General features: G+C 43.3%; 1 protein-coding gene across 1 annotated transcript; it reads left to right on the top strand.

The window, feature by feature from the left end:
• LOC119373795 (cleavage and polyadenylation specificity factor subunit 6) lies at positions 1–14752 on the top strand. The gene is made up of 5 exons (XM_037643852.1): positions 1–78; positions 4511–4723; positions 6468–6650; positions 9900–10079; positions 13442–14752. Exons 1-5 carry the CDS (start codon positions 27–29, stop codon positions 14116–14118), a joined length of 1305 nt encoding a protein of 434 aa, XP_037499780.1. The 5' UTR covers positions 1–26; the 3' UTR covers positions 14119–14752.

Below are 14752 nucleotides of genomic sequence, written 5' to 3'. Positions count from 1 at the left end.
ACAGTCAGACCCGTTCACGGATAGCAATGACGCCCCTCTACAGCTTTGTTCTCATCGTCCTGATCTCCTTTGTCAATGGTAGGTCATCGCTCTTGTAATAATAAGATACTGGCCTTAACTACCATCTTATTGCGCCATTTATTTTTTAAGAAAGTGCTTTTTTACAATCTAAACCAATTTACTTTATTTCTAACAAAATTACTCGATTTCTACGCCTTGAACGAATGTGCCTGGAAGGCATATCGCATTTGACATAGTGGTGGTGTCGGATGATTTCTCGGAACTGGGGAACAATTTGAAAGCTCCCAAGTGTGCACGTGCACAATGAGAGGTAAAGAAATGCGCCTACTTTAAAACGCCGACCAAGGTTGCTACTAAACCTACTGGAGGCTGTCGGAATAACAACGGAGTTGGTGAAGAATGTCGCTGCGAGTAACAAAAACTTGGAGGACGCTTTATATTCGCCTTCAAGAGTAGAACGCGATAGCGTAATCGAACCCCGTGCACATCACCTTCTCAAATGCCAGCTTAGCTTCGGTTCGCGGTGCATGCCTCCACCGTGCCGTAAGGAAACCAACGACTATGCTCGTAACATTGGCCGTTTAAAACTATCCTAGAATGCCTACCGTAAGTACAATTGTTAAGTGCCCACTACGCGATAATTCGTCATTTTGCGAATTAGCGAAGGGCCCACTACGCGTCTGTGAAGCAACACGCGAAGATACGCAGCTACTCAGTTTCTGAATGCTTTTGCAGCTGATGATGCTTAAATATGTCTGAGCGCTGGTGCTTTGTAATGGATGGGCCTTTAAAACACCCACTCTTATCGCAATTCACATGTTTTGATGCCTGACGCGATTCTACGCTTCTACCACGCAATATTACACTCGTTAAGGAGACTCCTTTCACTATATGATAATAATAATATAGTTTTTTTTTCTCCAAGCGGTTTCAGGCTACAGCGTAGCTCTGTGGTAGAACACCTGCTTGCCACGCAGACGACCTGGGTTTGATCGTCACTGGAAACGAATATTTTTATTTATTATATTTGCATTTTATCTACGGGACATTCAGAGTGTTTTTTTTTAGCAGTTTCAAGCAATGGCGTGCTCGGTGGTAGAACACGTGCTTGCCACGCAGACGGCCTGCGTTCAATTCTCGCTAGGATAAAAGATTTTTTATTATTTATTTTATTTGCATGTTTCTCGATTTTTGGTCATGGAAAAGACAGTGATTTTTCGCTCACAAGCAACGACGGCGAAAGCGACGCCTACACCGGCAGTGCTGCGAAACGAGCTCTTTAACGCTGTCGCGTTAAAATGATGAGCGAAGGCGGAACGCGCGTTCAGGAAGTAATTTTCTAATGAAGGCAATGGAATGGTCTTTCTGCTCCTCGGAAGCGATGGTGTCGAGGCTTATGGAAGAAACAGCAAGCTGGGATATCAATAATATCTGGGATTTTAAGGGCCATAACCACGATTTCATTATGAGGCACGCCGTAGTGGAGGACTTCGGACATTTCGTCCACCGGTGTTTCATCAAAGTAAGCTGTAATAGAGAGCATACATTGTCTTTAGTCAAGGGGTGGTGGTTTGTGGAGAAGAGGAGAGGTCATCAGCTCCAGAATCTAATGTTCGCGTGCGCCGCGGTACAGCAGACGGATATCGCAGACGGCAAGTTGCCCAGAGAGATCTTTCAAAAATTAAAGCCAACGGAATGGATAGTAGTCCGTGACAACAAACTAGTGGCAATAGAAATAACGCCCGAATTGACTAAATATCCAGACATTAGCCACGTTGTTTGTTGTTTGAGTCATGGTGCAATTGGTCCCATAATTCGTAAGCGCGTAACTTGCATAAACCATGATATGATCTAGAAGCATTTGCGCTGCGTAATCAGTGTGCCGAGCCCAACACAGCTGGCACTCATGCGCACTTGTTTAGAGGCTGTCGGGTCGACATGGCGGAAAATTAGAGTGTACGTCTTCAACTACATAGATTCATAAACACCTGGTTGCATTCGGAAGACTACCACAGCCTTCGCAGCCAAGCAGCATCGCGCGGAAAGATATGGGGGTTGCTTAATTAGGAATGAAGCGTGCAATTAAGAACGCATATCAATAAAACTATGTAGTTCATTGATGTTGCTTTAGAGAATTTAGCGAATTGGCCCATAGATAATTCAACACCAAACAACCTCCTTGATCTATCTAGGCCCTCCGCCTCATTCTGCCACTGACCAGTCATCGTAGCACACAGAAATTGTTGAGGATTGTGGTATGAAATACTTTACTCCCGGTTCAGCCGATGTCAAATTGAGGCCACGTTGGCCACTTCGAAGATGGGAGGAAGTTGGCGTAAGCATCATTTTCCTACTCTGCCTTTCTCATTGGTGTATAACTATCACAATCATCCCTAATCTTCGCGCGTGTGTCTGCACAGTACCTGCGCAATAAACGGTTCCGCTAGTATTGTCTGTTCTAGCCGACAAATAGTTTTCCTCTAAAGTCGCACCAAATTAGCGATCAAAACGGCAAAGATAAGCGAAGAATGGGCCAAGAGCATTCCGTTAGGGCTAGCCTCACGCATACAGGTGGTTTTATTTTATTGCGATATCAATGTATGGACACTCAGCGGATTTTTGCCGTAGCCATTGCCGTCATGTCCCGGATATGTATATGCATGTACATATATGAAAAAGGGAAAAAGAAAAATAAAGCAGAAGAAAAAAACCACAGCTTATCCACGGAGTGAATGATGATCAGTGGGCGAAGCTGCGGAGGTTCATCGGTAAACCGTGAATCTTCCGTGAATTCTGCCCAGTACATCGTCACCGACGTGAGATCGGGCGCGTTTATACTACAGGTTCGATGAGTTATGACGACTTGCAGCTCACTTTAATTTTACATGTACGCTGTGAATTTTCATTGTTTAGAAAACCATTGCTTTAGAAAAATCTGGCGTCTTTCTTAAGCAGCTGGCGTCTTTTCGTTTTGCTTTAGAAACATCTGGCGTTCTTTCGTTTTGCTTTTACAAAACATCTGGCGTCTTTCTTTGGTTATTTCATCAATCAACGGCGTTTGAACAAAATTTTTATTGTTTAATCACGCACAGGAGAAATCTCACCAGGCACTACCTTGGAGGTAAACAATGGCTGCTAATGGGAATGAGAGACAGAAGAAGTCGGCTTTTAGCTAACACTTACACTTCTACTTCTACTAACGTTTCCTACTGGAACATGCCAATGGCTGCTAATGGGGAATGAGAGACAGAAGAATTCGGCTTTTTAGTTAACGCGCACGCTGCGAATTTTTTATTGTTCAACAACGCACAGGAAAAATCTCCCACCGGCACCACCTTGGAGATCAAAGCGTAAGACTTGTTACGGACTACGACTACTACGACGACGACGACGACTACGAGGGACGAACGGGTGCCGCCTTAAGGAGCTTCGCCCCTAAAAAATCTGTAGTACCCAACCGGGGACTCGAAGCAGCGACTCCTCGCACCCCATAGCGCTGCGTTACACAACTCAATCACGCGCCATGCATGCGCCTGCGTAATAACGGTGACCTATTTATACACATCATTTACTGGCGGTACGCTGTTGGTACGCAGATCTCGGAGGAGCTTGGGCGTGTTTTCTGTCACGCAACGCTCCTACATATTCTTTCAATTTGAAGACTTCTCTCGAGACGCGCACGAAAAAGTGGCCTCTTTCTGTACCCACTCGTTATGTGGAACGACAAGAAAAAGAACACCGGGCGTACCTTGCGCAGACGCCCCCTTGTGGCAGGAGACGCAGAGGGGTCACCCCACGCGCGGCAGTTTAAAGGAAGAAAAAATATCTAAGAGCCTATGATTCTCTATTGTCGACACTTGCGGCGCGTTGCTCAAGCACAAAGACGTAACAACTGTGGCAGTTGTTCACGCTTGTCCTGTGTATACCAATGCGTTCTTATCGGGCGTCTTTTTTGTGATTCAGCGGCGCGCTGCAAGTATCGAGCTGCTTGTCGCTCTTTGTGCGACATTCCAATGTCTTGCTATCGCATTAATTGCTTTCCCGTTTCGGCGAAACTGACTTTTTTGTTGTCAGGTAACTAGCGCATATAATAAATAAATATTTATTTGGTTGCATATATGGAGGATCTCGGGGGTCTACAACATCGCATTTTCTACGCATAAATTTGTGGCGCGAAAGAACCAGAAATCTGCGAAGCGAGCGTGCACTGCTTTTGTGCGCGCGAAATCTCGTAACATCCTCGGCTACATTCGAGAGGCTTCATGCAACCCAATCCGCGGCTTCTTCTGCTGCGCGATAACATGTAGAAGTTTTAACTGGTAAGACCTCGAAAATAAGGAAGAAAATCGTTGGGATTAGACGTGTTAGCAAATTTAACGAAACACTCAAGGTCTTTTCATGTTTTGAAATATATTTCAATGTACTCAGAAGCTTTGAAATAGTGTGTCATCTTGTACTATACATGTATCTATGTATTGACTGTTCACAGGTTTTCCGAAATGGGGTATATCATCAAAAAAGCCGCCACCTTATCGACCTTCGTTCTGCGTGACCCCACCATTCAGTCCAACTTGTATACCACTAACATCACATTGGTACTACGACTCCACAGTCAAAGCCTGCATGCCGATGGGTGCTGGATACTGCACCAACAACTTCAACACATTCGTTTCCCAAAAAAAGTGCTTGGAAATGTGTGATCGTGAGTTCTTATGTAATCCGTCCTTTTATTAATCCAACATCGTTCTACTAAAAATTTGATGTTTATACAGATTTTGCAACAATAGACAGTAAACAATATCACAACAGCAAATCTTTACTAACAGCAAGATTTTGCAACGCCATAGCATTCCTCTCACATGCTGAAAATACCAAGCAACGCATTTTTGAATCCGTCGTGGTTTTCTTCATACCTGCAATATTTTCGAGAGCATCACCAAGATTATGACATGAATACTACACCATTCTTTAAATCAATAAACTGCAGTTATGAATTATCTCGTTTCGTATTCCAAACGAGAATGTTTACATCAAGAAACGACCGATGTGTTTTCGTGAACATTCAACATCAGGTCCAACGCAGATTAGGTACCGTGCCACAATATTTGAATTCTACTCTGACTTTTGCCGCCCCTAATACTTGCCCTATTCAGCAGAAGAAAGCTGCCCTAGACATCATTATGTAGTACCTAGTATCTGTATTTACGCTGCCTCTTAACAACCGTGCGCAAAAGATTTCGTTTCGGACAAGAATATCAATTGAAATGTACCGATTTAGATGTGAAAGTTTCTTTTCAATTAGGGACGGAATATCTTATTCGACAGCAATGTTGTCTGATAGTTCTCATTATTGTTGTGTCGACAGCAATATGCAAGAAAATAAATGGCCCTATGCCAACCACGTTCCTCCAGGCAAGGTCTCTTTCTATGCGCTTGCGCCACGTCATAAGTTACGTTGTCGCCGCTACATCATGCATGCTATTTAAGGAATTCTTTTGGAAGGTCGTCTATGCAAAAAAATGACACTCATCCACTAAATAGAAAATCCCGCTCAGTGCTGGCCTATTCTCGGTGTCGCCGTTATTATATTCAGCATTGCTCACTTAAACTCAAGATTACATAGTTCTCATGATGATGATGGTGATGATGATGATGACAATAACAATAGCGATGTGGCATACAATGATGTAAAAGCAGGGAACGGCTATAATGCACCAAGTGAGATGTGCGTCTGGACCTGCACATGCCTGAATGTGTCTGCTCATGAACCTCGTGAGTATTATATATGCGAAGGATTGCAAAGAAATAAACAGCCGAGATGTTTCTTTTTTTGTACAAGTGATGTGACATAGAGAGAGGTGTTCAAGCGGGGACGTACTGCTGTGAGACATGTTTTCCAATGTGGTCAGCAAAAGATGGCACTCCCACCACGTTTCCCTTCTGAGAAGAATGCCGAATAAAATTTCTATGTCCTTGGTTTTTACCCCTGAAGGCAAAAAATTTATAACAACAGTGCATTTCGTTTTATTGTTTTACGTGCCAAAACTAGGATATTATCATAAGGAACGCCGTAGGGGTGGAATATGGATTGTTTCAACAGTTTTGGGTCTTTAACGTGCACCTCTAGCCTAACTACACGAAAGGAGAGAAATTTCTGCATGAAAATCTCTTATATACAAGGAACTTCCCCTTAGAAGGACGAGAGGCATCATGGTGCATGTCTTCTTTATTCTACGAGGGAAAGAGAGAACAAGGCAAAGGAATTCACTAGAAGAAATCTCGAGGAATATCATGCATTTTTACAACACCTCCAAACATCAATCCCTGCTTCCGCTGTCTTTAACACCCAACTTAGCGCTGTAATATTATTCAGTGGCGTATATTCCAATCATCATTACGCATTTTATACGCGAGAATGATAGTAATAAGCATTTGCATATTTGCAGCACGCGCGAAGGTCATGTTGCAGCAGTGCCTGAAACCACCCACCATCACTCCCTGTGGTGCTCCACAATATGCCTGGTACTATGATGATAGCACAAAATCCTGTAAAATGTTCACTCACCAGTCGTGCAAGAGCAACGGCAATTATTTTGCGAGTGAACTGAAGTGCCAGTCGGTGTGCCTACGTGAGTACAAATCTAACGATAATTTTACGTAACAAAAAATGTTTTTGAAAGATTTCTTATTTCTAGTGTACGCCGGACCACTTATCTCCTTTAAAAAACTTTCAATTTAGCAAAATGGGTCATATTGTAGCGCATTACGCGCTATAAAAAACGGCGTCCGAACATATCGTCACGAAGAAAACGTACTCCTCGGGATTGCTTATAATGGCTCAAAAATAATTTCAATATTGAAATTTTTATGAAATGTGCATCATCACTGAATCTTTAGCTATTGTCAAATTGAACATCATTAAACTTGAGATATCCTTTTAGGCGTAATCATTTTATTTTCATCGCGATGGTTCTACAAGCCAAATGGAATTGCACGTAGCAGTTTTACGTTTGGTATAAATTGAAAGGCAAGGGCAGATATTACACCGCCAACACGTTCTATCAGTTGTTCTAGGCTACAGTATTTTGTATGCAAGGAAAGGACATGATGGATGAACTGGCAATAGAAAATGCCTGATGTTATAGAAATGCCGAAATTTTAAAAACGTTGGCAAATATTTATGGTTGCTAAAAATGCAAGAATAATCAAGTTATCGCGTGAAACGCGGGTGCAAGTAAAATGAGCAGCAGGAGGCAAACAAGGTGGAACAAATGAAGAGTCCCACAGTAGCACAACCTGTACCTCCGCTTACTCTACAAAAGGCAGAGCCAAACCGTGAGTCATGAATACGTGGTGGTACTTGTTTAAATACCTGTTTTTTACGCTTCATTTTTTTCTAGCTATTTAAGCGCCGACAAATGGAAGTGGCACTGCTACAAATATAATATGGCACGTTCAAATCATGAGACACAATTTTGAATTACACACCGCGATCTTAGGTGTGAATGAAAATTCGAAGGTGGTTGTAACGCTTGATCATTGTAACCATGGGAGATACTCGACAAAAATTGGAATATGTTCCCATAAAGTAATGATAATGCAGTGGTTAATAGCCGACATTACTAACCAATGTGCTGGAAAATAAAGAAAGAAAAAAATTTAATGTTTGCATTGAGTCACGCAAACCTCCAAACACCAAAGCACGGGCCCGTCACCGCTCTTACTCCTGGACACGTCTACCTTCAAGATACGCGGCTTCATTGACGGGAGTACGCACTTTCTTAGAACGCCTTATGAATGCCTGGACACAATCAGGCGCCTCCTTAAGAATTTTGTAGCGTGAGCTACACTTGCCTAGCAGGAGCCGATTTCGCGTGGAGGGTCACAAGCCGTGCTGCACATGCGCGAGGATCAATGATGTCACACAGCTGGCTGACCGGAGCCGGCATCTCACGCGCTCTCCGCCACCGCCGCGCGCGACTCGCCGCTGCTGGTTTGCGCATTCGAGAGGAGTGACGTCCTAGCTATTCGCCTTCGCTGTGCAGTCGCCGTCTGACACTGCGCTGGAGCCGCTTGATAGGGCCTCTGACTGGCGTTTGCAGGTGGGTAACGCCATGGAGAAGGAGAGCGCAAATGCTGCTCAACTGCGCAGAAGAGCCGAGAAGCTTATCTCATTGGATCCCGAAGTAGCTGCCCAGCAATTAGCGGTTCAGCGTACGAAAAATGTACAGAAGAAGGCTAATAATCCTAGACAATCTGTAAAGCTGAGAATAATCAGCTGAACCTTGGCTAACGCTACGTATATCCTGGCATAGCCGAGCTAAGCCACTGCAAATTTTTTTTCGTCAAGGAGTTATCTCTTTATCTTTGCTTCTATATTTTCTCTCTCTCTCTACTTCTTTCTCTCTCTTTCCGTGATGTTTTCTGTCTGCCTTTCTTTTTCATGCTGCATTTATTTCTCTCTTTCTCCTTCTTTCTGTGCTACGCTTTACACTCTCCCCTCCTGCTTTCCCTCCTCCTCACCATCGTATCTCTCCTCCTCACTTCTCTTTCCCACCCCAGTGCTACGCTATAATATACTCGGCTATGCTATGCTCTGCTAGCGTGTCTGGATAGCCGAGTGGTTTGCACGCTCGCCTTCGGATCAAGGGTACGCGGGATCGAATCCCGCCTCGTGAAGAATTTTTTTTGGCAAACGTTTTTCTTGCTGTTTTTCTATCTTTCTTTCCGTTTCTCTGTTTGTTTCTCTCTCTCTTTCTCTATCTCCTTACTCGTTTTCTCACCCATCAGGCTTCTTACAGACCACGCCATAGCGGTGAGTAATAGGAATTGCCCAAATTCTGTGGCTCATACCGATCCTCGTTGATGATAGTTTTGCGGCAGGCCCAACATTTCACGGCCGGCTCTAATAGCTGCGTTGTTAAAAACGGCCTATGAGAATTTGAAACGCGCTCCATGCTGGAAAAAAAATGGCATTATAATGTCACAAAAAATGCACTAGAAACTTGCGAAAGACAACAACACAAACCCAAGATTATTTCATTGTCATTTTGTAGTGTGATTAGGCCACGTTTCAGGCGACCTAGAAAAACGTACTTCGAATGAGACGGCAGTGACAGGGAACGCTTTTAAGCTTTACTTTTCAGCAGTCAAGGCACGAACTTTAAAACTTCTCTTAGCAGTCTTCCGCAACAACTATGTCCGAGCAAATTCCAGTGAGTCCTGTTGTTGGACCTGCTAATAATCAAACCAACCGGCCGATACCAATGAGCCCTAAAGAAACAGAAGCCCAAAGAATTCGGCATCCACGACACCCTGACTGCAACACTCAGGAAAAAAAAACGTCTTCGCGCGGAGAGGTGTTATGGTTACAGATCACCAAATATCGGCTACATTTTCGGTCTATATCGTTAAGAGAGGTACAAGAGGTATGCACGTACTGTAAAACTGAAAAAAAGTAATTAATGAAAGGGCAGGAAGATGCACCGTTAATGAAAACACTCAAATGTGCGCGTCTCGTATTGCTGGCGCCCAAACTTCAATGGCATCTGCGAACCACAAATTTTCTGATGCAAAAGTATGTGAATGCGCTGTTTCGAGAGAGCAATATACGGACATGCCCTTCACACAAGCTTTCCCTTTAAAATCCGAGCCTTCGACACCTTAGCTCAGGACCGAGGTATTCAACTTCGGATTTTTGTAAATTAAGTTTGACATGCATTCCAAAAATTTGTTGTCTGGCGCAATTTCACGCATACTCGTAGTGCGACGTGTCTCACATTTTTCAGTAAATTGACATCTGCTCAGCACGTATTAAACCTTCCAGCATTCAAGGTGTGTGGTCTCAGTGTATAACCCCAAATTTTTATTATTTGCAGCGAAAATGACTCCGAAACCTCTCTGCAGCGCGGATCCCATTCGAGATATGTGTCTTGTCAAAAGGAAACATTTTTATTTTAATTTCAAACTTAACAAATGTATGGCGTTCTTGAAGAACGGCTGCGGGAAAGGAGTGAACAGTTTCGCCTTCTTGACTCTGTGCATGGACACATGTAGTTGTAAGTGTTTATGCTTTCTGAATATACATTATACATCACTAGCTAGGTACGCAACACGATACTACGTATACGGCGCGTCCACATTGTTGTTGTGATCCATATAAAACGGGACGCAGAAGTTGAGGGGAATACGTAGGCTTCAAGTAATACAAAGTCAACAAACAAAGAATGTTGCTGGAGCTAACGTTGAAAACAGGCTAGTCTCAGTTAGAGTAGCCGCTGCGAGTCCGCTATTTTCGTTAAGCGATTTCTCATCACTTTGTTGTCGTGGTAGCTCGACAACCACATCGTGCTTATGGCCAAAGTGTTCTCATAATAATATAATAATAATAATAATATAATATATAATAATATAATAATAATAATAATAATAAGTAATAACAATAATAATAATAATAATAATAATATAATAATAATAATAATACTAATAAAATAATAATAATATCTGGGGTTAACGTCCCAAAACCACGATATGATTATGAGAGAGACGCGTAGTGGAGGGCTCCGGAAATTTTCACCACCTGGGTTCTTTAAACGTGCCACCTAAATCTAAGTACCGACCTCAAACATTTTCGCCTCCATCGAAGAAGACCAAAATATTCTGCTAACTATTGCTAATGCAGTTACATTATCGAATAAATTTGCAGATTAACCTATTGTTTGTTTTACATTGCTGCAACAAACTTTCTTACTTCCTAAACTCTGCTATTCGACAGGAACCCAATAGTTTGAAGTGGGGAGACATTACACGTGGTTGGGTAATATGAGCAGCGTCTGCAAAGGGCGCCATCACAATCGCAGCTGCTCTCTCAGTTCCACCAATTATTTAGTGCACAATGATAATACCATTTATACTCAACAAAAATTTTGCGAATGCTATTATGACCATGAAACCGACCCTGCTTGTGTATATATATATATATATATATATATATATATATGTGTATATATATCGTTTATGTGACCAAAGACTGTCACCTGGCACTTGCAGTTACTAAGTAATTTATGACAAACTATAGCAGCAAAAAGTTGACTTCTCATTGTGTCTGACAAACATAGCCTTTTTTATATGAAATATTACTGCAGGTAAAAGTTTATATTTTATCTACAGTACCTAGGTCTGGGACCTCATTGTCTTGGTGTCTCCACACCCAGAACCATTGGTTTCGCTATATGATTCAATCAACTCAATCCCACGCAACTAAGTTTCTGAACTGCTAAAAAAAATTGCAGTTGCAGAAAGCAGTGGTGCACTACTGGTGTTCACATAGAGCATCGGGGTGCACTGTAATCTCTATTATACATGAATATATCATGAACGCTCGAATGTCGAAGCTGTTCTATGCAGCCAAATAATAAAAAGTAACATTACGAATTATATGTGCTTGCCAAAGTCACTCAAAGACAAATCAAAAGCTTTTATAAACATTGCTTCTTTCTGTCGATTAAATTTTGGCGTTTCTTTCGCATATCCCTATTGGAAAACCCAGTGGCACTGTCCCAGTGCCATAAATGATTATTGGACTAGTGTGGTGCTGGGTACTAGGAAGCTGGAACGCTGCACGAGGCACGCTTGACACTGGCGCGCTGCACACTGGGACAACCGTTACGGGCCGAAATCGGGTTTTAAATTGTTTTTAAAAATTGTGGTTATGCCCAGATCGTAATTAGGGCTGAAACACGAGCACTGAGACAAAACAAACACCTAAAAAACTGAGCGAGCGGAAGTCGAACCCACCACCTTGACGCACCGTGCATCCTGAGTCTGACACGTTACCGCTACGCCACACCTGGAAGACGAGAGTCAGGCTCTTTTTCCTTCATGCTTTAGCTACTTCCGGCAGCCAGTATTTTCATTTTTCTCGTTTAGAAACGAGAAACAGTTAAGTTGTTTGTTATGTGCTGCCTAGAATCAGAACGTCTATCTGGCACGTTTTGCCGTAAAAAATATTAGCGTAACCGCAGATGTGTTGCGGCGATCGCACTGACTCACTAAGCGGTTAGTCATACCTATGTAGAAAACAATGTTTATCTGAACTGCACACTGAACACTTTAGTTTTCGTCACCCATTTGAACATACTTTCCGTTCTGTTTGTTTACGTTCCGCGTAATATAAAGCCGCAGTAGTTCACCCTAGCCGAACCGACCGTTAGTCTTAGAGCTGTACTCCGTGCGCCGCGATTGCTGTGAAGAACGTGGATACTCAATTACGAAGAATTGAATAATCGTTAAAATGTAGTTTTGATCATACCTGACTGAAGCGAGACCATATTTGCACCTTCGACAACAGAAATAAGAAGCTAAAAACGCCGAGATTGAGAGTGACATTGGCTCACTGTTGCCGGTGACGTGCGGCCATGGTGCGGCTTTCAGCGGAACGAGCCCATATGGAAGGACTGATTGCTAGAGCATGTTGATGTTATTATCAGACTAATACTAATGTCATATTGTGTTGCGAATGATAAGTTCTTTCGATGCAGTTACATGAACTACATTCACGATGCTCGATCATACACTTCGGAGAAAGCGCGCGCGCTTGACAGATGATTGCTTTAGCGTATACGTACGTCTGTCGCTTAACTAAAGCTAAAGATAGATATGTGTAGGACACAGAATATAATAGTATTTTGAAAACATTCGATAAGTTTTTCTTTCGACTTCTCGCGACCCAATACCAAATTTTATATGAATTTCACCCAGCGCGCCCAGTTTTTTTCTTTCCATTGTGCTGCCAGTGTTCCCAGTGCGCGGGCAGGCACTGTACAGCGTGGTCAGTGCCTCCCAGTGCGCTGTAATACACTGGGCCACACTGTTCAGTATTCCCAGCATCTGTCAGCGCACTGGGCGGCACTGGCCACGCTGTACAGTCTGTCCCAGTGCCTCCCAGTGCCTCCCAGTGCACTGTAGTACACTGGGACACACTGTACAGCGTTTCCTGTGCCACCCAGTGCGCTGAAAGGCACTGGGAAGCACTGGAAACCCCGTTTTTTCCCATAGGGATTACATGTTCAAACTATTTTATATGGAGAGGAAAACAATTAAAGACGTTTCAACAAATTAAAAAGCGAATGTGGCTCGATGGGATGTCCAGTGAAGTAGAACTGTTTTGTAACAGTTTAATAGTATTTTGAATGTCTATTGTTACAAGAGAGCAATGCTGCATGATGCAGAAGACTATGAAGTAACTTCCGGAATTTAAGATGATTATACATAATATTCTGGAAGGTAATTTAAAAATTAACTGATGATTTTACTGTTATGTGGCTTGTTTTATATTGTGTACAAATGTATTAGCCCAGTAACTAATCACCACTATTATCCTCTTGCTTATAATATAAGTATTATGTACTTTCGTTTTCAGACAACAAGTCTACGGTGGCCTGTCCTAACTGTGCACAGAAGCATCCAAATGAGCTGCCTCCTCAGGGAAAGCCCACAGTGCCAAACGTCGTAGGACCGATCAGTCCTCTCAGTCCATTAGGCCCGTCCACAATGCTGAACCCACCAGTCAACCAGGGCACAACAGGACCAGCTATACCAGCTGGTAAACCAGCCCTGCCTAGTACACCGACACTACAGGGGAAGCCGAGCTCAGCTAACCCTAGTAGTCCAGTGCTACCCACCTTGCCCATGCAACCAATCCAACCTGGAAAACCACTCGTACCTAGTACACCTACCTCACAGGCCAAACCCAGCTCATCTATCCCTGGTACTGCTAGTACGGTAATACCAAACCAGTCCATGCACCCCAGCCAACCATTTCCACCTGGAAAACCAGTCCCATCGAGTACACCTACCCAACAGGGCAGACCCAGCTCAACTTTCTCTGGTATTCCAGCACCACCAACTCCCATGCTACCCAACAAACCTGTCGGACCTACCTCGCCTTTGCATCCTGGAAATAATCCAATCAGCCCAGCTGCTCCACCACTCCTGCCTACTACACCCACGCCAACTGGCCCAGCTCTTCCCGCCGGCAGAGCCAATCAACCAAAAAGAGCAGCCTTACCGTTAAGGGCAGGTTTTCACAGAAAATAATATTACAAACTGGGCTATACGACATGCCTTGTTCATCTAAATCACGCTGCACTCACAGAAATAAGGACTAAAGAACAGCAGCAACAAGATGTAGTTAGCGTTATTCCTATTCGTTCCTTTTCCTTAATCGTCGTTTCTGCCAGGACAACACGATTTCCAAGATGGATAAATGAGGGCGTTGCCTCATCCTGCTTTGCCTACCAAGGTCGGTATACAAAGCCCACCCAGCTTGACACAACCACGCACAACCGGCTTCTCGTAATATTCCCATTGCAGACGCCAATGTCATACAGAACACTGTACGCCGCAACCCCTACAACATTAACCAATCTCTCTATGCTGGCAAGCATCACACAGCCGACCTTGCCTAACAAAATTGTTGAACATCTCCCAGCGCCCCTGCGCCATTCACTGCACGAGCCAAACATGGGAATTTTCGCCTGGTTCGACGTTAGCGCACTGAAGAACATGCTATACTTCCACTTAAAAAAAAAACAATATTTGCGAGAAATACTGCAAAATTTATTCCCCGCTTCTCCTGTAAATGGTTTTGACAAACATAAATGATTTGTGCATGCCCTCCTGTACTACAGCGGCTTTGTCAGAAAATAAACTGCCGCATTGTGTTATTTGA

Source organism: Rhipicephalus sanguineus, chromosome 11 (assembly GCF_013339695.2).
Source record: "Rhipicephalus sanguineus isolate Rsan-2018 chromosome 11, BIME_Rsan_1.4, whole genome shotgun sequence".
Classification (NCBI taxonomy): domain Eukaryota; kingdom Metazoa; phylum Arthropoda; class Arachnida; order Ixodida; family Ixodidae; genus Rhipicephalus; species Rhipicephalus sanguineus.
Note: the sequence above shows the minus strand (reverse complement) of the source record. Positions and strands in the feature narration are given on the sequence as shown.

What these genes read in the sequence shown, in the direction of transcription:
- LOC119373795 (XM_037643852.1), top strand. Translation starts at nt 27, where the DNA reads ATGACGCCCCTCTACAGCTTTGTTCTCATCGTCCTGATCTCCTTTGTC. An exon ending in CCTGATCTCCTTTGTCAATG is followed by an intron (nt 79 to 4,510) that starts GTAGGTCATCGC and finishes GACTGTTCACAG; the next exon opens with GTTTTCCGAAATGGGGTATA. An exon ending in GTGCCAGTCGGTGTGCCTAC is followed by an intron (nt 6,651 to 9,899) that starts GTGAGTACAAAT and finishes TATTATTTGCAG; the next exon opens with CGAAAATGACTCCGAAACCT.